Source organism: Zootoca vivipara, chromosome 14 (genome assembly GCF_965207765.1).
Source record: "Zootoca vivipara chromosome 14, rZooViv2.hap1.1, whole genome shotgun sequence".
Classification (NCBI taxonomy): Eukaryota; Metazoa; Chordata; class Lepidosauria; order Squamata; family Lacertidae; genus Zootoca; species Zootoca vivipara.
The window spans coordinates 28232460-28255831 of NC_142597.1; the positions used below are offsets into that span (position 1 = coordinate 28232460).

Below are 23372 nucleotides of genomic sequence, written 5' to 3' on the forward strand. Positions count from 1 at the left end.
CAAGGGTGGGGCCGCAGGAAGAGCGCGCGCTCGCTCGCTCGCGCGCTTCAGATTTACCTGGGCCTCTTGGCCCCGCCTTCCCGGCAGGTGAACTGAGCAGGAAGTCAGTGTCTGTCCCCCCTCCCCCCCGCACCGGTTTCTCTCGGCATCCTTGCGGGGCAGGCGATTGGCTGGCGGCGTGAGGAAGAGAGCACCTGCTTGGCATGCAGAAGGCTCCGGGTTCAAGCCCCCAAGTAGCATCTCCAGGTTGGACTGGGAGAGATTCCCGCCTGGAACTGTGGAGAGGCGCTGCCAGCCAGTGTAAGCAACTTAGATGGACCAGTGGGTGAGTGGGATCTGGCTCAGAGTAAAGCAGGTATGCTGGGAAGAAAGCCCATTTTACAACTTGGTGCTAACAGTGGCAGGCCTGCTGCCTGATCCTACGCAGGAGAGCCAGTGCTGGATTTACACATAAGCTAAACAAGCTATAGCTTAGGGTCCCACTCTCTTGGGGGGCCCAAAAAAAATTTAAAGGAAATTTGTGCACTTCCAAAATATAAGATAAAAAACCAAATAAAATAAAACAAACCTACATACAGCAACAGTGTTTGCGTTGTGTAGGCTCCTATGATGTAAGTAATGGGCCCCACATATAGCGTATATTCAACACAAAAAAAGTGACAATTTGTTGTTGACAAAGGACAAGTGGACATATAAAGGGCCCCATTACAGTAGCTTAGGGCCTCATCAAACCTAAATCCGGCCCTGAGGGAGTCTCCTAACGACTCTCAGTTCCCAGGATGCTTTGCAAGCTACAGTTTCCCAGGGTTCTTTGGGGAAAGCTATGGCTGTTCAAAGTGGTATGAAACTGCTTTAGATGTATATAGTGCAGATGTGGTTTATGTGGCACGCACTTCAGAATAAAGGCCCTGCGTTCTCAGTGCAGATCTCAGATGTCTGTTGATGGGACCAGCCCCACAGCCCACCTACGACCATGTGCCTCTTGCAAAGAGTAATTTCCCAACAGTGTTAAAATCCCAGTGGGATCTTAGCGAGGCAGTGTGCTAGCCAGCAAGATGGCTTCAGGTTCAAAGAGCACACGAAAGAGTGAATCATTGGGAGCGGCAGCCCAAAACAATAATAATCAAGAATTACCCTGCACAGTAAGAATATGCAACAAAGAAATGTGTTACAGAACAAAAGAGCATGGTAAAAAAGAAGCCAAGGCTGTTGAAGAGCTGGCACTCCAGAAAAAGTAGCAGTTGCTAAAGGAGACAGGTGTTTGCCTCATTTCCTTTTAGGTGTTCAGTATTTGTGCATTAATACATTCAGGAGGTCTCTGGTACACTGCTAGGCCCAGTTCATTCCTTCTCCAGCCTCCATAACAGCTAGGAGACACAGGAAAATTTGTACGGACAAAGTGCTGTTAAAAGCATTCAGTTCCTGCTCCCTGCTATATATAATGGTTTTGCTTATGGTTTTGCACAGCAGAATGGGGTTCCTGAGAGTGGCTGTTTTCACCTGTAGAGCCTGTAAACCTCCCCACTGTTCTGTAAATATTAAGTGGAAATGCTGTTTTGGGGTGGTACAAATGGAAGTGCCGCTCACTAGCAGTGAAAGTCAATCACAACTTCTGATCACAAGCCAAATTAGTGAGTCAGATATTTGTTTGTCTGAAGTCACAGCCATCACAAGGGCCAAGTTATCTTAGTTCACCCACATATTGTTATCATTAACCATATCTAAATTAACACAGTCCCACAGCAAATAGTGATATATAAACAGCTGTAGCCAAGAAAAAGTGGCCAGTTCTGATCTCTGCTATGCACACACACCAGATAAATTTAGATAAGCCTCTAGATTCTCTCAGTCTCCCTTCTGCTATATTGAAGAAAAAATAAAATGAAGATCTCCCTAACAGATGCTGAATACTATTAACAGCATGTGATTGATGCTGCATTTCAGGTTTACAAGGTCTTCCTTGGGTTTTGGTTCCTTTTCACTAGGAAGCAGAGGTCACCGGACCGTCATGGCTGGGAGTCCTGGAAGACCTACTCTCTGCATTGCAAATATTTTCCACCTGGCCTGGGAGGGCAGGGCCCTGACTCCAGCTACAAAAGCTGAGGCTGCTGAACAGAATCTTGGGATGAGGTATTGGGGGTTTTTTTGGGGGGGGGGAGTTGTTGAAGGTGGGGTTGTTGCTGTTAAATTTCTTGGATCTTTATAAAATAAAAAAATTCCTTCAGTAGCACCTTAAAGACCAACTAAGTTTTTATTTTGGTATGAGCTTTCGTGTGCATGCACACTTCTTCAGATACAGTGAAATGGAAGTTTCCAGGCACTTATGTAGAGAAGGGGTGGGGAGGGGTGGGGATGGGGGGATCACTCAGAAGGGTGGTGGAAATGGGTGATTGACTGACTGATAGCTGTTGATGACCGGAAACGACTGCAAATGGTTTTGCATGAAAAAGCAAGGGTGGAGATGGCTGAAGATCGCTTATCATGTATAATGAGATAAGAACCCGATATCTCTGTTCAAACCAGGTCCCTCCATGGTTTTGAGCTTGGTGATAAGTTGCAATTCAGCAACTTCTCTTTCCAGTCTATTTCTGAAATTCTTTTGTAGTAAGACAGCTACTTTGAGATCTTGTATAGAATGTCCTGGGAGATTGAAGTGTTCTCCTACTGGTTTTTCTGTCTTCTGGTTCCTGAGAACACTTATTGGGCTGATGGGAATTTTACTGCACTGATCCACTTTTAATTTTACCTGCCAACTGTTCTCTGTTTGATTTTTTTTTTTAAGTAACCAACAGCACTTAAGAACAGTGGAAAGTCAGGGGTATAAATGCACCTGACAAGTAAATGTGGGTTTAAAAAGACAGCAAAAAACCACAGAAGAAAGGACTAAGCTTGTCCACTTTTGCTTCAGGCAGTTGGACTGGAAGAGATAGGCCAAGTTAAATGCCCAGTCAGGTTCCAGTGAAAAATATCCTTTAATTAGTTAACCAGGAAATCAGGGTCAATTCAAACATACACAATTTCAGCTTCTACTGGCCAAAACTTCCCTCTGTCAGTCCCAAAGGAGCTGTGCCGTGTTACCTCAACACAGAACACTCCTGAACTAGACAACAGACAACCAGTACTTTGCAATCCTGGAAACTGAGTAAAGTAACTTACAGCATTATATCATTACACTGCTTTTTTGTAAAATAGGAGGAGGAAATAGTAAGTCACAGCTTGGGACCAGCAGACGGCACATAGTATCTCCTTCTTTGATTCTGAATGTAGCAGATGCTGTTAATCAAGAGGGCTATAAACTTAGCTGGCCTTAAAAAAGATAAATAGCAGGTGTTTGTCAAATTTACTGGGGGGGGGGACACCCAAGAGTAGTTACCTCAGCAACTGAAAGGCCTTACCAAATAACGGGTTTAAACTCCTTTAATATTATTCTGTATTTTGCCCCAGTTGTCTCAAAACGGTCATTTTGTGCATGAATAGCAGCCCTGGAATCTTGCCTCTACTTTGTTCTAATAAGCACAATTTGCTCACTTTTAAAAAGGGGAAAACGGAAACTGACAATCTGTTTATTATTCCAATGCTGCAGCTGTGGCAGAGATAGCATATAAAAAAGTATGTGCATGTGTGGCTGTGTCGAACAATAATTCCTCCCCCCCCCCCCGTTAGTGTGTAAATGTTCTTAATTGGATAAAATGCATTTTGATAAGAGATTCAGTTAAGAATAGGAAAGTCAATAGTGATAATCAACATCAGTAAAATGAATTTATATGAAGATAGCTTGGTACACAGTGTCAAGCTTTCTTTAGCTTTTCATTCCAAAAGGTGACTACCCCGTCACATAAAGTCCAAGGTGTTAAGCTTTTCGTGGGGAAGGGTTTGCTTTTGGCTCTTTTTCACAACCAGCTTAGAATACCCTCTTCTCTTTCTCTCTAGGCTTTCTTCAACTATGGTGAGCATTTCACATAAGGTCAATTTTATACCACCTTATATAAACACTTAGTTTGATGAGGATAAAGCAGTATAGGTGAAGTTTATGCACAGAGAGGGAAGGAAAGTTGCCAAGAAACTTAGTTTTTTTTAAAAAAACTGAATAAAATTATCAAATAAACAGGTGAAAGCTTAGGCACCAAATATTTAAAATCCAGCATCAGAACGTCCATAAGAACCACCCTGGAAATGATAAAACTGAAGTCCGGTGCAATATAACTTGTCCATTTCTTCTAAGACCTTCTTGCCTTAATTCAGCAGGTTTCTTTGAAACTTGTATTCTGTTAGGTTGAAAATTTAAAAAAAGAAGAGACCAGACTTTCTGAGCGGATGGCTGGGTCCAGCAACTTAACATGAAGGTGTTAAGGTTATTAAAATGCAGCACTCCAGGACGCTTGTGTTAGGGTTTCTGCTTATTCTAACAGAAACCAAACGACGGGCATTTCCCACAAGTGCTTCCAAAAGATCAGGAACCAACTTGCGGGTAAGTAGAGTCTGACTCTAGCAAGCCCTAGTTGGGCAGAAATGGAATAAGAGGGCTGGAGTAACTCTTGCAAAATTACAGCTTGCCGTTGAATTTACTGATCTGGTGGCTGTTTTGGAGATGGCGCTGCTGTCACGACAACAGTGGAGACTGCTTTTGTAGAGCCAGACACCGTTCCCTGCTGGAGATGGGAGGCTGGGAGTGTCTGAATTCGCACCTGTGCAAAACGGCATGCAGAAGGAAAGAAAATACATTTAATCATTCAGCTGACCCTCTGCCACGTTGCAGAAACATAAATACTACTGGGAGCTGAACTGTAATCAAGCAAAGCCCTCCACTCCCATCTTGCCCTTGTCTTCAGGTTACCAGTTCCAATGTTTAAGCAAGTGTGTTCGTAGGGACCCCCCCCCCAACCAAATCTAAGCTTCTTATTTGAATGTCAAAAATGAAAAATAATCAGAACATTTGTGTGGTACAATGATGTTGGGACTGTGAGTGTGCCATGTCAATGCAAAGTCCTGATGCAGCAGAGGATAAGGGGGAGAAATGAGATGCAGGCCTTACCTGTGTGGCCTGGCCTTGTTGCTGCAGCTGTTGTAGCTGCTGTGCGGTCAGGAAGCTCACTGGCTTGTTCCCAGCGATCAGTTTCGTCCCAGCTGGCATGGTGGTGAGAATAATGTTTCTACCCAGTCCGCTGATACTATTGGAAGAAACCCGTTAAGAAGTTAGTGGTGACACAGTGGGGCTGGATCTTGCTAAGGTGCTTCTTGCATAATAGCAGAACTTAGAAAGTGTGTTTGTACCACATTGGCCTTGAGTATTGGTCAGAACCACCATCAGGCTCTGAATATGCTACAAGAATGTGTCTAAACACAACCCTGTGCTCAGGATTAACCAACAGCTGCACTTTTTACCCTTCGCCTTCCAAGGGTTGGCTGCAGAATATCTGCACAATTCCATGCTGCTTTAGAGGGGAACTGCCTAATGAGTAGGAAAAACGACCAAGCCTTCTTTTGAGCTTTTAAAAGGGCAGCTTGAATTTGTGTAAAAAACCAGCCGGGACAGATTTTCCATGCTTAGAAATGAAACACTCCCACCTGCCAACATCTGTAAACCAAGCAACTGTCAAAGCCACACCTAAAAGGGCAGGCTGAAAAGTTGGCAACCCCAGAAGGTGGGTATGTGAGGTATCCAAATCAAAACACCACCAACACTGGTAAACTCGTCGGCCACTAGTTGGATTTGGGAAGCAAGACTCAGTAGTGTGAATTAGCACTTCCTACAGGCAGAATTTGTTTGACTCATTTTCTGTGACTAAGAGGAAATTTGCAAATTTGATTGCTTTAAAGTCCTTTTGGCTAGGCCTTCCATTGATCTAATTGTGATCTGCAATAGTCGCTCATCATACACAAATGCAGTCCTGAAGATTGCACATAATCCTCCTGTGTTACTCACTTGGCCCCAAGGTTGCCTTTGATAATGGGGGTCGTCATTACACTCTTGCCTTTCACAGGCTGGCTTATGACGGAGAGGGGCACTGTGATACGGGCAGGCAGCTTCCCCTGGGAAAAGAAGCATCAGACACAGAAATTATAGAGGTTCAGCAACCACCTCTCTGCCACACAGTTACCAAGAACGGGGGGAAAGGCCCTCCCCCAAATTAAAGTTTTCAGGATGCTGAGGGGTTCCCAAAATACATACACAGTTGTTGCTAATGGCATTCAATGCTCTTCCATAAGTCAGTGCCTACTTATGACAGACAGGGTGGCATCCCCACTTAGAAACGGATGCTTGTCAATCAAGCTTATCCTACCAAAAAACAGGAATCACAGAATTGTAGTGTTGGAAGGGACCCAAAGGGTTATCTATCCCCTGCAGGGATGACTTACTGCCTGGGAGGTGGAGACGACTGTGGTGCTCACTGGAACCTGTCGCATAGTGGTCCCTGTTCCTATTGTTATGGGTGTCCCTGCCCCCCCTGACACAACAGCAACCGCTTTGGACACAGAAGCAGTCATGGTTGGCAGAGAAACAGCGGAGGTGTGGACTGTGCCAGGGACGCTCACAGACGAGGCAGCAGTCATCTGCTTGGCATGAGTGGCCACTGTAATGGTCTGCCCAGCTTTTGGTGGCATCACCCCCATCCCCTGCACAATCCTTATCGTGGCAGCTGGCTTGGCTTCGGTGGATGCCACTGTAGTGATGGCCTTGCCCTTCTGGTCTGCTACAGTCATGCCCAGAGCCGGCATCAGCCGGAACGCAGAGCCAGTGGACTCCACAGTCTTCAAGTCAGGAGTCACTTTGACCACTGTGGGCCCAGCTGGGCCCGGTGAGGCAGAGGTGGGTGTGCTGGTCTTGGCGGGAGAGTCAGAAGACTGGATGGGGCTGGAAGTCACACGCAGAGTGGCCGAGATGCCCTTGCCGGCAGAAGTGTTTCCAGTGGCTGCAGCAGTGAAGAGGTCTTGTGTCAGTTTGACGGTGGTGACTTGGGACTTGGCCAAGGTGGCCATCATGTCAGGAGTAATGCGGAGAACTGTCTGTCCCTTTGCATCAGTGGTGATGGAGGAGGGAGGCAGGCGCAGAACGTCCTTGCCTTGGATGCGGAAGTTGGAGGCGGTAAGCGGGATGCTGCTCCCAGGCTGGCTTTTCATCCCTAGCTGTCCGGTAATAGCCACCTGTAAGGAAAAATGGATTGTGCTGAATATCTCTCTTGCACAGACAGAGACACATACCATTTCCAAGGCAGAATGCTATACAGCACTGGGTGCATGGATGAATACCATGCTCCATTAAAGAGAGACAAGGCACGCCAAACTAAGCTACTAGGAAAGGGCAAGATTTTCAGCAAGTGCTCACATGCCCATGTATATTTTGCCAGCCATAGCATTTTGGGCAGGGACCCATTGGTAATTTAAAAGCACAAAGTCATCGTGCTCAGCTTGTCAGCTTCTCAAGGGCATCTGGCTGGCCACAGCTGGAGCCAGAACACTGAACTCAATCTGATCAGCATAGGCTGGCTTTTATACTCCAAAACCATTTCTCAGTATGGTACAGCCCCTCACCTGTTTGATGATATTTTGGCCAGCTACGTTCTGGAGGACTGTGGTGGATGAAGAGGAAGAAGTCGAGGAGGAGGAGGATGATGACGACAGAGACACAGAGGAGGAGTTGGGGGCAGAGCTGCCTGGAGAACTGGTCACTGGCTTTGGGGCAGGGCTGAGGGCTGCAGAGATCCCTGTCCCAGCAACACTGACTGGTCCTGTGACAGAAACTGTTGGCCTTTGCACCTGGACTGGGCTGGTCTGAGCTTTCACCGTGACAGTGTTGACAGCCTAGGGACAAGAAAAAGTAGATGTCGTCAAGGTGGTTGTCTTTTTGCCTATTTGGTGCAACACCCTTCTATTCAGTTTCATGATGCCCTAACATTATTAGAAATCCTGAGACAACAGTCCTCACCCTTGCAGAATTAACTACTGAGGATACTCTTTCCAAATGCTTCTCTTCCAAATGCCCTTTAAAACCTATTTTATTCAGGAATGCTCTCTCTTCCAATCACGCTCTCTCTGTACACTTGCATGGCTTTCCTTCAGTTATAAACTGCCCATGGGATTTAACTGCTTGCAAAAAGTATGTGATGTGTCTAAGAGATGACCATAGGCCATAATTCAGATGACAATTTGGGAAGAAGACTGCTAATCCTTCTGGCTAACTTCCCACAGAGATATCCCTCACCTGAGGCAGTGCTTTGGTTTGTGCAGAAGTGGAAGGGGCATGGACCTGAGGAACAGGTGCTGGTGGGGGCTGTTGCTGCTGCTGGATCACTGGTGGGGCTGGCTGAGACACAGGTGGGAGGCTGGACTGTGTTGTAACCACTCGAACCTGTGGGAGTCCTGAGGAAGATGTGTGGCTGGCCACCCGAGGAGGGGGGGTTTGCTGAGGCCCAGTTTGTGATTGGGTACTTTGTGCTGTGGAGAGCAAAGTCCCCAGCTGTGGCATGGTGGGAGACGACACCAGAAGGATGCTGTGAATAAGTTGAAAAGAGTAAGTTGATTAACTTAAAAGCACAAGTCTGTTCTAGAACAGTCCAGCAATCAGCAAAGTTTTCACTATTTTGCCTTAAGCTACCAAAATCAATCAAGCATTTAAAACGGTTATTAACAGGTAATAATTCTAGCTGCAACCAAGCAATAAATAGCTCACTGAACAGATAATTCATTGCAAGACTACATAAACAGATTTTTACAACTGATTTGCGATATCTATGTGATTTTCACCTTCCCTGCCCCACTCAGGCAAGTAATCCAAGTTGAATGGTTTTTCTAATATAGTCTTCCTTTTTTGTACCACTTGGGGGAAGGTTCACTTGTGGAAGATTCTGCTTAGGACAGCAGACTGGCTGAACTTCTTTCTTAACTCCAGATGGTCCTAAAGCACCCCCAACAGTATTTCCACTCCTCACTAGAGATATCTATGACCCAAATCCTGTGAACCCCTGCTTTTTGCAAAGACAGGAAAAGGACTTACCTTTGGTTGGGTTTAGCTTGCTCTGATGCAACATTTGGCAAACTCTTGTTAACCACAGAGACTGGTGGTGGTGAAATGGGCATTGCTGGCAGCGGAGGGGCAGTGGGTGTCACTGGAGTCACAGGGGTTGGTGGCATGCTGGAATCACTAAGGCTCAGCTGGCTAGGCTCAGAGGTGCCACTAGTAGCCACTTTCACTGAACTCTCCTTGCTACTGGACTTCTGCAAAGGCAACAAAATAGTGGACATCAATGGGGGTGGGGTGGGGGGTGGAAATGCACTAAGCCCGGACAACCCTGTGTGAGTGGGAAGAGGGCTGTTTAGGGATAGACCAGAGCTATCCTTGAGTCTATTGGTGATAATTAAATAAACCTTTGAGATGAGATTGGGTGGCAAGCCTATTCAACCAAAACAGTTGACAGTCTAAAAATCTGTGCCTCATGTATTTACATTGAGCAACTTACTATCTTTGCAGGAGGTTTAGACTTCTGCTGAAGGGCTTTTCTAGCTTTAGCTGCAGCCGCCTGAGCCTGATGAATCAGCTCTGCAAGGAAGAATAAGGAAGGGTTCTCAAACAGATGCTAAGAATGAGGCTGCCCACCTATGTAGCCAGCTTCTCTTTTTCCTTGAAGTACACTTCTTCTTCCAAGAATTCCTACTCTGTGATCAATAGAAAACATACCAAACTAGATAATTTGTTAGCCATGAAGAGGCAGGTCTTGCATGAAATGCATGTTTATGACATTTTCTGTAAATGTGTCCCCTGGAGAAGGCTTTTATGCCTTTCAATTTGAATGATGAATAAGAGAAAGTGATTGCTGTTTAGTCAGGAACAAGAGGCAAATTACATGTTCCATCTCCATAATGGCAGAATTTACAGTAAACAGGGGAAAACTTGTTTATATCTCATTTTTAGTAGCTGGCAAGGATTAAATACACCTTTTGGGGGGAATTTATACTAAAATTGGATATGTATCTGTGTGTGTGTATATGTGGGTACCCTAAGGCATGAACAACACCCTATATCCTTGCACAATCAGGTTATCCCAAGTAACACATGTGGGGATATAGGATCCTTCTCCAGGACTGGGAGTTGGAACTACACCTAACCCCCACCCTGTTGCTGAATTTGTAGAATGCTGTGGGTTTTTGAAATGGGATTTTAAAAATTCAGCACCAGTTTTCTTCTTCATTTAAGACAAGGCCACCTCTATCCATTATATTGCAATCTGGTTGCTGTAAGGCCCTTCAGCGAACACCCACCAAACTCCTCTTCACTCCTGTCTCGATGTAGGTATATCCATAGCTTACGTCCAATATCATATTTCACACAGGGATCCTTCTCATAATGCAATCGATCCAGTGCACCACTCACCACAGTGTTAACCTGAGAACAGAATTCACAATTAAACAGAGGGTGCAAAACCGATCAGCTCAGAATCATCATAGCAAATATATTTTGCACATGCAGGAAGGAAGAAAAGGGGCATGACAATTAGAAGCAAAATGGATGTCTAAAATAGCCCCATACTGAGATGGTAAATCGTCTGAGAAACATACATCAAGCTCTCAGGCTACCTAGATCAAAACAGACCTCTGCTCATTACCATGTATAGCTTCCTCGAGTGCTGTAGTTCTACAACAAAGATGACAGCACCGGCAAGCTGTAGTGTATTATACACATCTCTACCAAAAACTGTTGTTTCAGTGTTCAGACTTCATTATATAAAAAAAAGCACTGCCAACTCCATAAGTTGGTCTATAGCAGGGGTCCCCAGACTACGGCCCCCGGGCCGGATGCGGCCCAATTGGCCTCCCAATCCGGCCCGTGACGACCCCCGCCGCCCGCTCTTACGTCGTGCGGCGCGGCGACAATCTTCAAAATCGACAAAAAAAATTGCCGAAAATCCTTTGTGCGCATGTGTATGACCCCAGAAGAGGTCATTTGCGATGCACCTCCGGGTCGGGGGAGGCCCATACGCATGCGCACAAGCGATTTTCGGCGATTTTTTTCCGACCGTGTGCGCATGCGCACGGGCGCGCACTCCCCCGCCCTCCGGCCCACTGCGCGCGCACTCCCCTGCCCTCCAGCCCGAAGCCCGGTAAGTCTGGGGACCCCTGGTCTATAGCTTTATCACTCTCGTAAGCTATGGAATTGTAGACCTTAAAAATCAATCACAAGGTGCTTCTCCATTCAACAGGAGCAATTCTCATCAGAAAGGAACGCTGAAAAGAAAATGCCTCTGTGCTCTCCCAGTTTACCTGAGCACTGGTGACATCAGGAGCGAGGAACTGAGAGTCTTTAAGCAGCTCACAAATCTCAGCACGAGTTCCCTCTCCATTAGGAAGACGGGCAGCAGCATCCCTAACTGAGACAGCAAAAAAGATCAAAGCATCGTGAAGACCTCAACTGACACAAAGACTGAAGTAACACTTGAACCATTCAGGTTCCACTCACTGTGTGGGTTTCTAACTTTAACTTTGGGCTTTATACCAATTGAACACTTGCTTTAGATAGCAGTCCCACACCCTGAAGAAATCCTCAAGGTCATTGGCTACTTATAACTTAGAAAAGCAGCTAGATTTAAGAATAAATCTGAGCTTCCTTGCTGTTCATCTTCTGCCAGTGTTCTCATTTCATCTTGGGCTACAGCCCCAAACCCTGCAGTATGGCTCTCTACCAGTCCAATAAGAATGTCTCCTGTTTCTGTTTCTCTTCCTCTCTCTCTCATTCTTCCACATTTATTTATTTATTTATATTTATATTTATAATAATAATACCCCACCCATCTAGCTGGGTTTCCCCAGCCACTATGGGCGGCTTACAGTACATATAAAAACATAGTAAAACATCAAACATTAAAAACTTCCTGATATAGGGCTGCCTTCAGAGGTCTTCTAAAAGTTGTGTAGTTCTTTATCTCCTTGACATCTGATGGGAGGGCACACACACTGTGTGTAATCGTTCCCTCAAATACAGTGGTTTAAGTACACAATTGGTTCCGGAAGTCTGTACTTAAACTGAAGCGTACTTATCCTGAAGCGAACTTTCCCATTGAAAGTAATGGAAAGTGGATTAATCTGTTCTAGATGGGTCCGTGGAGTACTCAAACTGAAGCGTACTTAACCCGAAGTATGAGTGTAATTGGTTCTGGAAGTCCGTACTTAACCTGAAGTGAACTTTCCCATTGAAAGTAATGGAAAGTGGATTAATCCATTCCAGACGGGTCCGCGGAGTATTTAAACTGAAAGTACTCAAACCGAAGTGTACTTAAACGGAGGTATGACTGTAGACTGAAATGTTTCTACCTATTTTAAGCAAGTTTAACAAACTTTTATTACTTGCATGCTTTCCAAGGACATGCTTATTCCACACGACAGGTTGTTCCTCCCTCTGTTCCTTTCCTGTGTTATGCTGTAACTCGGTCCCTTGTTAATCCTGGCTACAGAAATTCCTCATGGACTGTGCTTCCTAGATGGAACAACCAGGCTGAACCCCTGGCATCTCCCATTCCAAAAAGGCAGCAGGAGAGGGGACAGGCCTCCAAGAAGCCACTGGCATTCAAAGTAGGCAATACCAGGTTACAGGGACAAATGTTCTGACCTGGTATAAGGGAGCTTCGTATCTTCAGCCTCTTCACTGCAATCTTTTTCTCTAAACCATGAAGCTGCCCTATGCAGTGTCAGAACATAAGAAGAGCCCTGCTGGGTCAGACCAAAGGCCTATCTAGCATTCTGTTCTCAGTGTCCAGATGCCTATGAGAAGCACAATGCAACACATGAGCGCAACAATATCCTTCTGCTCACATTCCCCAGCACCTGGCAGTCAGAGGCATCTTGCCCAATACTGGGGATATATATAGTCATCGTGATTAGCAGCACCCACTGAACATGGTGGCGATGTCTTAATTACCTCCAGTATCAGAGGATCACAAGAAACAGAGTGCTATTACCTGTCTTGGTCACTATTGCCAGCAGTGGCCACAAAGGTCTTGGGTGGAAGTCTTCCTAGTCCTACTTGCAAGGGTCTTTTAAATGGAAACACCATTAATTGAACCTGGGACCTTCCTTTATTTAGGATAGTTTTTCCCCCTCTTCAGTGTCTAATTCTCAAGGTGACTAACATAACAGTTTATCATTGTGAACAATTAAAGCTTGACCCCGCTGCACTGCTGTGTTTCCTCTCTTCTTACAATCTATTGTCACTGCGAACCTAAATAAGACTGTAACATGTTGAAATCTCTCTCTCTCTCTCTCTCTCTCTCTCTCACACACACACACACACACACACACAGAGAGAGAGAGAGAGAGAGAGAGAGAGAGAGAGAGAGAGAGAGAGAGAGAGAGAGAGAGAGAGAATGTCAACTTACCAAGAGACAAGATTGTGACATATGCAGGCCTGTCTGATCGCAACAGAGAATGTTCTCGGGCTTTGTTCAGAGAAGTTTCCTTGTCAAACACACCCTTCACAGGGCCGACCACCGACTCAAAGCCATGCATGCGGAAGGTGAAGGCCTTGTGGGGCTGGCTGTACCTGTAACGTTCCTGCACATGTCGGAGAAAGAGAAGTGCTCAGATGAGCAAGTGATTGAAAGGGCAAAAGAACAGGGCAGGTTTCTAGATAAGCATCTATGGCTAACACTTAATGTGAACTGACTTAATAACAAATGCTTAGGGGAAGGCAAAGATTAGGAAGGGCAACTGCTTATATTTCAGTCACGTATACTGAGGAGCATATAGGCAGCAAACCTCTTTATACTAAGCATTAATCCCTTAGTTTCGAGCATCTCTCAGTTTTGCATTTTCAAAGATCAATGCTGGTCAGATATAATACTGATAATATTGGTAAAGACAAATGGAGGAGAAATGTGTATATCTTTCAGCCCTATTATTATTATCCCCCCCCAAGCCTCCACATCTCTAGTTACACGCCAGTATTATCTAATGTCTGCATAATAAGTTATAAAGCCCAACAGCTCATGTGGAATCTCTTATTGCTGCAAATATCAGGGCTTAGCCTACAGTAAAGAGCAAGCCTCAGCTAGGTGATGTAATGCAGTGAGCACACACAATGCAACTACTGGGACATTAGTATTTGACACCTTAATGCTACATGAGAACATAAAACACAATCTCTGTGTGTTTTTAGTAAAATAAAAAAAATCCTTCAGTAGCACCTTAAAGACCAACTAAGTTTTTATTTTGGTATGAGCTAAGTTTTTATTTTGGTATGAGGATTGTCTAAATGTTTATATGATTTTCTGCTAGCTATTTTTTAAGCACCCTCTTGTCAAATGGTGTGCTAGTTCCTTTTTTTGAACATTTAAGAAAACAGGTTGAAAAAAGGAGAGAAACTGAAATGAAATAAAGTTCTTTGTCATTAGGAATTTCTGTTTCTTCTGGCTGTTACTGATGCAGATGAATATTTTACTCAGAAAATGGACTCCTTAAGCTGAAAAGCAAAATATGTATAAATTGGAAGGCAGGCATTTTAACTGATTTTATAGGTTTAAGTGTTTTCCACCCACCCCGTTGTATATTTGTAAACTACTTAGAGACTATTGCAGTTAAGCAGTGTATCCATTGATTAAATAAACAAATAATAAAATAAAACTTCCCCATCCAATCCTGGCAAAGCATAGGCAATGCACTGGACGAAATGTGCGTCACCCTCACCTGTTCCTGGAAAACACGTTTCTCTTCCCCAGTGCTAGGCCGGACTACATAGTCAGTCCTTCTGAAACAAACAACAGCATGAGGTTGGAGCGCATACATCCACCTTCCCCAACATGGTTCACTCCAAACCTGATCAGAACCCTTCAGAGTCAGATCCCCAAACCAACTAAAAAGATGGTTGTGAGAGAGAAGCGGGGAGGAAGAAAAATTTTATCCAGAAGGTACATATTTTTGAGTGTTGGGGCTGTCCAAGTAACAGAAGAAAAAATAATAATCTAGCAACCTGGATTACCTCACAAGTTCTGTTTTTGCGGCACTTCTCAGAAAAATTACAAATCACCTTTCTAGGATTTACCTTTTGTCATTATAAGACAAAAGGTCAAGATGTAAGGAGCAGCATGTTATTCGGATCTGAGCAAGATAAAATGTAATGTAGAAAGGAGGTTAACACTTCTTGGCAAGTATGCATTCATTTGCTGCTAAATGCTGAAATTCTTTTGGTGAAAGCTTTTTAAAGCAAAGTACAGCTAGCTACCCTGTGCAGCAGTTAATATTTGGAAGTAGAAGGCAGCCCAACACTTAAATTATAGGGAGAATATATGGGAAGAGTGTAATTTGTCCAATGCACACTCAGTATTCTTGCCAACTTCCTTCTGCCTCTGGCATGATCAGTGCTAGCCAAGATTTTACAGTCAGAAATAAACTAAGACAGATGCAAGAGAAAGGAGCAGAATCTAGCTAATTTCTCAATTATTTATTGACTGGAAAAACGAACCACACAGAACAATCTAATTCACACATTTGGGTAACAGTTAATGTTGAGCTTTCTCTTTAGACAACTTGTCTGTTTCGCATTACGTAACTGATAGAATAATCTTTGTAATAAAATTCAAAATAGGAAAAAATAAGTGTAACCCTAACTAACACTTGAGCAGATTTCTGAACTGAATATATACTTACACTCGGGGATTAGGCGTGGTGGCATCTGAGCTGTCTTCGTTGTCCTACCAATGAAAGAAAGATTTTTGTCAGCACACTGGACAAGCCAGCTGGGCTGCTGCCACATTCCTACAAATATCCTCTCTCACCTTGAAGAAGATTTGGTCTTTTGTCTCCAGCCAGAGCTGGAAGAGCGCTGCCAGCTCCTTCTCATGGTCTTGTGAAGAGCCTAAGGTGAGAACCGAAAAAGAGGAGAGTTGTTACCAGCTGCTATCTGTGCTACAGTAGTTGTACTAAAGATGACGTGGGGTGCACCCACCTTAGCCAGGGCCTTTATGCAAAAGGACACGAAGCAAAGGCCTTTCAATGCATTCCCCCTTGCAATATTCCAATTGTGATAGGGGGGCATAGTGTGACTACAGTTTGCTGATTCACATGCTGTGCTGCATCCCAGTTGCCTTCCACTTATTGGAGGGCTGAATGTCTGCAGCACAGACCTTGTTTGATTCCTGGAAGCCCCCTGTACTGCACAGAGTCCTAAACTGCACAGAGAGCCTCCACCAGTAGAACTGATATCCCAGCATAGACATAACTCCAGTGCACTGAGGCAGCCAGGAGCACAGTGGAGTGGTCAGCAAGTGTGCCTTCACTCTCCCCTGTCATACAGTTGGAATTGGGATTGTACTGATACATCTCAAAGAAGTCTCCCAGTCCTTGAAGCTGATATAAAGGCTCGGCCATGACCAAGGAGGTGAAAAAATAGGGAAAGCAATATTTATTTGCCTCTTAGTAGACAACTGGGATGGTAACATAATGCAAGATCCATGAAAGAGAATTTAAACACACACACACACACACACACACACACACACACACACAATTGATTTTACATAGTCAAGAGTCTGCTATACACATAGGACTATACAGCTATAAAGGTAGTAATAGAGGATGAAACAGAAGATGTTCAGTCACTCCAGCTCCAAATGGAAGCTAAATGCCTCAAGAGAACAGCAGTCAAGACTTATTAACAGGAGGGCACAGAGAAGCGAAGTTACTTTACCTATCAGCTTCCACTGCTGAGTTTTCTCTTTGAATTCAACAAATGGAGAAAAACTGGAAGGAGCATCTGTAATAAAAGACATTATTGGGATACCCTTTGTCTCTAATTTGACTCCTGTAGGATGAGATAGTCAACTGTTGGCTATTGGTACACCTTATTCTAAAGTATGGGACTGGACCCAATAAGTTTCAGTGCAGTTTCAGTTTTTAGTGCTGGTGATATGCACCACCAGAAGGCTTTGTGCAGCTAGGTACCTAGAGCTCTGTCACATCCATCCATGGAGTGTCTGCATTCCCCTCTGCAGAAGCAGTCAGGGCGGAGGAGAGCAAATGCTCTTGTGCAATGCTTTGTACAAGGGTTTTCACAAAATTATCACATCTAGATTTCAGTTCACTTTTCTTATGCAATGCTCTTTTGCTAAGATGGAAATAACCCTTCCATGTACAAAAGTGGATGGGCATATCTGAACCCAAGTTATCGTCTCCAAGAGCCGCCATGACGGTACAAAAGATGTGGGGCTGGAATCAATGTAGTCACTGTGCAAGTGGAACAACTTTCACTTGTGCAATGGAACTTTCCCTTTTCCTTCCCCTATGCACCCACATAATCTGTTCAGAGGGCTCCCCATACCATTTGGAGCAGGTGAGAAGGAGTTCTGTTGTGCAAGCAGAACTCATTCCGTTCAAGCAATTACTTCACTGGATTCAACCCAAAGATACAACAGGTTGCTGGCTATTTTTGTTGACTAAACGGTTTTGAATTCAGTTTTTCAGGAACAGAATCGGATGTTGCATCAAGGTTAAAGGGAACAAATTTGGAAGATGACAATTTGGATATCAAGAAATGTATCCCTTCTGCAAAAAATTACCATTTCACATCAAGTGGCTACCATCATAAATAAAGAGAACAGGAAGAAAGGGCTGGATCTAAGCCATCTATGACACAATGCAATTTTATAAGCAATAGCTGTTCACTGGCCATGACAGACAGCCAACTTACTTCATTCTTGGCACAGCTCAAGAAGAAAAAACCTTGAAATGATGGAAATAGGGTTCAAAGTAAATGTTATTTTGGTTGTTGATCGAAAAAGTGGGACTTACCTCTGCTGTCACCTGTGAGATACTGCAGTGCAGGCAAAACGAGTTCTGACCAGTTGGGGGCGAAGGAGAACCAACTGTTTAATGTGCTGGCAGGGGAAGACTGCCAATCCATGACTTTATCCTCAAGCTGAGCCGAAGAAGGGAGGGATGGTGATAATGAGAATTAATAGTGAAATCCCAAACCATCTTGGAACTCACAACTGAGACAGAAATATTTTAATCAATAAATATAAATAAAGCACTTTCAAATCAAAGCACAGCACATGAAATCAAAAAGACTGCAAATCCACAGAAATGAACTATCTAATGATGGTTGAAAACCATCATTTTGGAAGGATCTCTTGGTGGGGACAAAAGGAAGGACAACAAATACAAAAAAGAAACAACAGATTGTTTTAACAAATGAATAGGCAACAAATCTAAACACTCTTTGGCTAAACATGTCAACTTAGAAGGCCCATTGAATTTGATGGGACTTACTCCCACTTAACTGTATAAATAGGGTTACATCCTAATTCATTCAACTCCCAACTGAAGAAAGATGTCCAGGAAAAACTCTTACCACTGAGAGACTAGCAGGGCCTTCTAGAAGCAGAATCTCCAGAAGCAGAGAAAAGAAGCTGAAGGAGATTTCATTTACTCCAAGACACGGCTTGATATCTTCAAGAGGCCTTTGATAGAAGATGAATTTGCTTTAACTGAATTTGCTTAACTGAATTATGAGAATGAGGAGTAGCTTAGCATAGCTACCTGTTTCTTTCTTTGTATTCAAAGTACTTTCATGTACAATATTTCAGCAATCTTACAAACAAACCAGTAAGACAAGAGTGGGGAACCTGTGGCCTGCCTCCAGATGTTGCTGAACTCCCATCATCCCTGACCACTGGCCATGGTGGCTGGAGCTGATGGGAGTTGGAGACCAACATCTAGAGGGCCACAGGTTCCCCAACACCTGCTGTAAGAGATAGTAATACTGACCTATTTTCATGATACAGTTTTTAAAGGGGAGGTTTAAAGCCAAGATGGAGTTGATCAGCTTAAGGTTATCTAATGAATTTACAGCTGAGGCAAGTTATGAATCTATCTTCCACCAGAAGGCAGCAAAAAGGCACTAATCGCTGATGGGTCTTCCACTTTTTGACAAGAGGAACATACAACATCATTATTCCTCACCTGGAGTCTATTTACATTTATATTTTCAAATTACACTCTCTCCTCCTGCCATCTTTCATGTGTCAGTGTGCCCTGCAGGCTGACTTTAAATTACATCACTGCATTACTGCACATCATGCATTTTATTTTCAACCACTATGCAACACAGAATATAGACAGACACCTTATTCATACATGCAATTTATATGGGCTATATATTAACTATGCTGCATCACTTCTACCAGGACAAAAAAAGCTTCTTTGTGCTGAACTTTTCTATTTTGATTCATTCCAGTATGACTAGAACTGGCTTCGTTGTAAATATGCCTCATTATGTAATTCGTGGATCACATCCATTGTGTGCACTCTCTTCTGGAAGGAACTTACTCTTCTTTAACAGATGAGAGAGATGGGGGATCCCAGATAGGCGGGATGGGGGATGGATTCTGAGACATTGAAGGCATCCCTTCAGTGTTGCCAAGGGACTCGGAGAAATCCTCTGCTTCTGATTTAATCACTTTTAGCTTCTTCTTCTTCTTCTCTTCCTTTTCCTTCACTTTCTTTTTGAGGACAGCAAGGTCAAACAAAGCTTCAGTTTAAAAAGAGGAAGAATTTGTAAGTTGCACATTACAGGTTAAGTAGGGTATCAAATATTAGCCAAGAGGTACATTTGCCCAGACTTTAGCTTATAGAAGAATACAGAAGTGCAGGTGTGACCACCTCTTCCGCCATGTCAAGAATAACAAAAAGCTCTCAATGCAAAAGATGTAATACTCCATTTTATGACAGTTACAGCTGCTGACACTGTTTCAAGAGCTGCTGCTGAAGGAATTCAGAAATGGTTTGGCCACATTACAGGAAATAGCTAAAAAGCAAAACTAGGCACATGGTTTTAAAAACATGTACCTCTGTGAATCTAAACCAATATGGTTTAGAATCAGAGCATTTCTTGCATGAATTGAAATGAAATATAACCCAGTTGTAGGATGTGGCAGGCAAGTATAATTAACCAAAACAGCAAATATGATCAAGCCAACCCAATGTTCTTTGCATTTACATAAATACATAGTATTTTGATTCCTAGACACATTTTCAAGAGATGTGCAAGCAAGTCTCCTTTTGAAACAAAAATGAAATATGGAGAGCTCCGAAAACCCTTGGGGTCATCTAGTTCAGCCTCCTGCAATGCAGGAATCTTTCAACCAAATTTATGTTGTCTGAGAAATGGTTGCTTAGACGCAAAGGGCATCCCCAACATGGAAAGCATCAAGTTATTGTGGACTCTTCCTGATTATCACTAAGTGACATTGCAAATCTTGCCACATTTTATTTGCTTATAGTTTTAGCTCCCATTGGTAGTAAAACCTGAAAGATACAGTGACAGATGTTCATCTGCTAACAACTCCAGCTAAAGAAAATAGTAAAAATGCAGTCATGTAGCAGCCTTGGAACTTGATTCACATACCTGCCAAGGATCCCTTCCTACCAGCATTCACACGCGTCATGATATCATTCAGAGTCAGATCCCCAGTCATGAGGTCAGGATGGCTCTATACAGGACAAAAAGAGATTCAACAAGGAGAACGGCAACCATAAAGCAAAACTGGGGAATGAAAGACACCTGTTGAGACTGAACTATCATACATTGCTTTTCCTGTTGTTTGCCAATAAAAACTATTATTTATATCAGATATACCTAGAGAAAATCTCTACTTAAAACAACACGAGCACCTCCCCACTCGTGTGCGACCACTGACGTGCATTGTTTTTGCCATTGAAAGGGGGCAGGGCGGGCCAGAACGGACCTGCACGCATCCCACTGATGTGCACAGCGACCCAGAATGGAACCCTCACATAAGCAGGGATTCCCCTGTACTCAGAAATCACAACACCAAGTCTCTTTGGGCTATAATCCTGAACTCTCTTCAGTGGGAGTAAGCCTCGTTTAAGTCAATGAAACTTACTTCTAAGTAAACATGCTTAGGCTCGTGCAACATCTTATTTAAACCAGGAATGGGAAAGCTTTGGCCCCCCAGATGTTGTTGAATTACAACTCCTTAATCTTCCTTGACCACTGGCAACATTGGTTGGGGCTGATGGGAGCTGGATTCCAACAACAACTGGTGTACCACAGGTTCCCCACCCCTTGCTTAAACTTTCAGTCTTGCTTTCTGTAAGGCAGAATAAAAACCAAATGACACCATCATGCAGCTAAGGTACAACATTCCAGCAGGTTCCAAATTGTCTCAAGTATCCCAAGCCCTGTCCAGGATATAGGCTGGATTCCCAACTTGCCACTGCAACCTCTTCCACCTGAACAGCCCAAACTTAACCTACAAATGAAAAGCAACTGAAATCTCAACAGAATCCTTTCACTCCCATACTGTACTGAGTCTGCAGTATAAGATCAGCTTGCAAATATTACTGTGGCTCCAGGGGAAAGAGGATCAAGTTCTCTCTCAAGCTCCCTGGACTTTTTTTTTAAAAAAAACCTGAAAATCTGCTTCTCATGACGAATTCATGCTGTGACCCAATGCACACTTACCTGGGAGTAAGCCCCACTACACACAGTGGAATGTACTTCCAAGTAAACATGCTTTAGGATAGGACTGCTAGCAAGGAAGGAGGAGGGCCTTATTCTCTAGGTCCTTTGCTGCAGAAACAGGCACTAGCAAAAGAATACTGAGAAGTAGTGGCCTCTTCATGGTTTGCTTACAGGTTGGCGCTTGCGTTTTTCATGATGTTTTTTCAGTATCATCTTCAGGTCATTCTCACCAAATTCCAGTTTATCTAGGGGAAAATGAAGTCAATACTATCAAAAGTTTGCTGTAAATCTATTTACATAACACATTTAACTGAAATGCTTCCATCTTCAACAAGCTTTAAGGGCTTACAACCAACTTTTCTCAATTGACTATAAATTCCCATCAGTTACAGCCCATCAGTTACAGCTTGTGAAATCTTCTGCTATAAGTTGGAGCGGGGAAACAGGGTCTTATACTTTTCCTTTCAAAGCAATAAGCCTTTATAAATCAGCATCTCATATTAGACTGGCATAAATCTAATTTAAAATATTTTATTTTGTAAAACAAAGTCATTTTCACTTGGTGGCATAATGCAGATGCATAGTTAATTAAGCAGATATAAAATGAGCCTTGACACTTCAAAAAAAGAGAAAGTAGGTCAATGTGCATTAATATAGTGGCAGCTACTACAAGAAAAATGCCAATACAAATGTGTATTGTTGGCAATATATGTCAATCAGTTGTAACAGTACAATTTTAATTGTATTTTAGTATGGTTTAATGCAGGCATCCCCAGCCTGCGGCCCTCCAGATGTTTTAGCCTACAACTCCCATGATCCCTAGCTAACAGGACCAGTGGTCAGGGATGATGGGAATTGTAGTCCAAAATATCTGGAGGGCCATAGGAGGGGGATGCCTGGTTTAATGTATTTTATATGTACCTATTTTGTTGTTCTCTTTATTGTTTGTGTATGTGAATGCCCTGACTGGCTAACAAGCAATAAACCTGGCTGGAAAACTTGATTGGATCATGGATTGAGAGCAATAATGCCCAACATAGGAGGAAAAGAAAATGGTCTTTATAAAATGGAAGGAGATCTCTAAATTCTAAAACTAAGAAGCAAAATCCTATGCGAAAATGTATTTTTAATGTATAAAGTTTTCAAGATACCACTTGAGCTTACCTGCTGTTTTCATGTCTTGGGTTGATAATGTGGGGATTACTCTGAGAGGAACAGTGGGGCTTGGGCAATGGGCTGGAGAATTTGGAATCCAGGAGCTCAGATCTGAAATGCAACACAATAGTGAGGTTTCTACAGGGATAGTAGCAGAACAGAAGCAACAAACCTGAGCACAAGGCTCATTTTTCTAGGCAGTAGATGCACGCATACATCCAAGTTATTTAGTAATTTTGCTTTTTCAATCAACTGAGTTGAAAAGGCATGGCTCTTTTGAAAGTCCATAGAAAGGGGAAGTAGGTGTTAATCAGGATATTTTCCTAATTGTAGCTCTAAAACTTATAAAGCCAGCCGTGATGTTTTAGTATGAGAAAAATATTTAGGTTTATTAGAAAGCACCCAAAATAAAGAGCTCAGTGAGCACAATTTTAGTTAAAGGATAGTAAAAATGTTGAGAAGGGCAAACTGGATATAAGATCTGCTCTGTTCCCAAGCAGAACAGGGTTTAAGAAGAGGACATCAGAGGGGAATCAAGAGGAGGACTACATTGATAGAAAAGATCACCCAGAACTTAGAAAGTTCTAACCCATACTTAGAAAGACATTAGTCCTACAGATGTTTAAAAGTACTATTAGCCTAACCTTAGACATGAATATGTTTTCCCTGTATCAGGAAATGTGTTATAAATGCTAGGCTGAATGTGCACCTTCCATTAAAGTCATACTATTATATAGTACAAATAAAAATATCC

General features: G+C 43.3%; 1 protein-coding gene and 1 long non-coding RNA gene across 8 annotated transcripts in view; one reads left to right on the plus strand and one right to left on the minus strand.

Annotated features, from left to right (window-relative positions):
- Positions 1-11612, plus strand: LOC118096779 (uncharacterized). Of its 2 annotated transcripts, none has more exons than XR_004693970.3 (3): positions 1-300; positions 1986-2130; positions 11193-11612. It is a non-coding gene; the product is annotated as an uncharacterized LOC118096779 (long non-coding RNA). The 2 variants fall into 2 exon arrangements; XR_009556809.2 differs by having other exon boundaries at positions 65-325.
- NFRKB (nuclear factor related to kappaB binding protein) overlaps positions 2954-23372 on the minus strand; it is a 27471-nt gene continuing 7052 nt past the window's right edge. For 3 of the 6 annotated variants that reach the window (XM_035138936.3, XM_088658118.1, XM_088658116.1), the window contains 21 exons: positions 22628-22729; positions 21635-21708; positions 20384-20468; positions 19306-19507; positions 18329-18437; positions 17767-17893; positions 16667-16732; positions 15756-15835; positions 15628-15671; positions 14668-14725; positions 13362-13536; positions 11254-11360; positions 10255-10378; positions 9456-9535; positions 8993-9213; positions 8201-8489; positions 7531-7800; positions 6358-7143; positions 5924-6030; positions 5033-5168; positions 2954-4685 (listed from right to left, as the gene is read on the minus strand). In XM_035138936.3, coding sequence (XP_034994827.1) covers positions 4563-4685; positions 5033-5168; positions 5924-6030; positions 6358-7143; positions 7531-7800; positions 8201-8489; positions 8993-9213; positions 9456-9535; positions 10255-10378; positions 11254-11360; positions 13362-13536; positions 14668-14725; positions 15628-15671; positions 15756-15835; positions 16667-16732; positions 17767-17893; positions 18329-18437; positions 19306-19507; positions 20384-20468; positions 21635-21708; positions 22628-22729 — 3365 coding nt within the window. In that variant the 3' untranslated portion in view covers positions 2954-4562. Of the gene's footprint in view, positions 4686-5032; positions 5169-5923; positions 6031-6357; positions 7144-7530; positions 7801-8200; positions 8490-8992; positions 9214-9455; positions 9536-10254; positions 10379-11253; positions 11361-13361; positions 13537-14667; positions 14729-15627; positions 15672-15755; positions 15836-16666; positions 16733-17766; positions 17894-18328; positions 18438-19305; positions 19508-20383; positions 20469-21634; positions 21709-22627; positions 22730-23372 lie in introns of all 6 variants that reach the window. The other 3 variants (XM_035138931.3, XM_035138935.3, XM_035138934.3) reach the window with 1 other exon arrangement.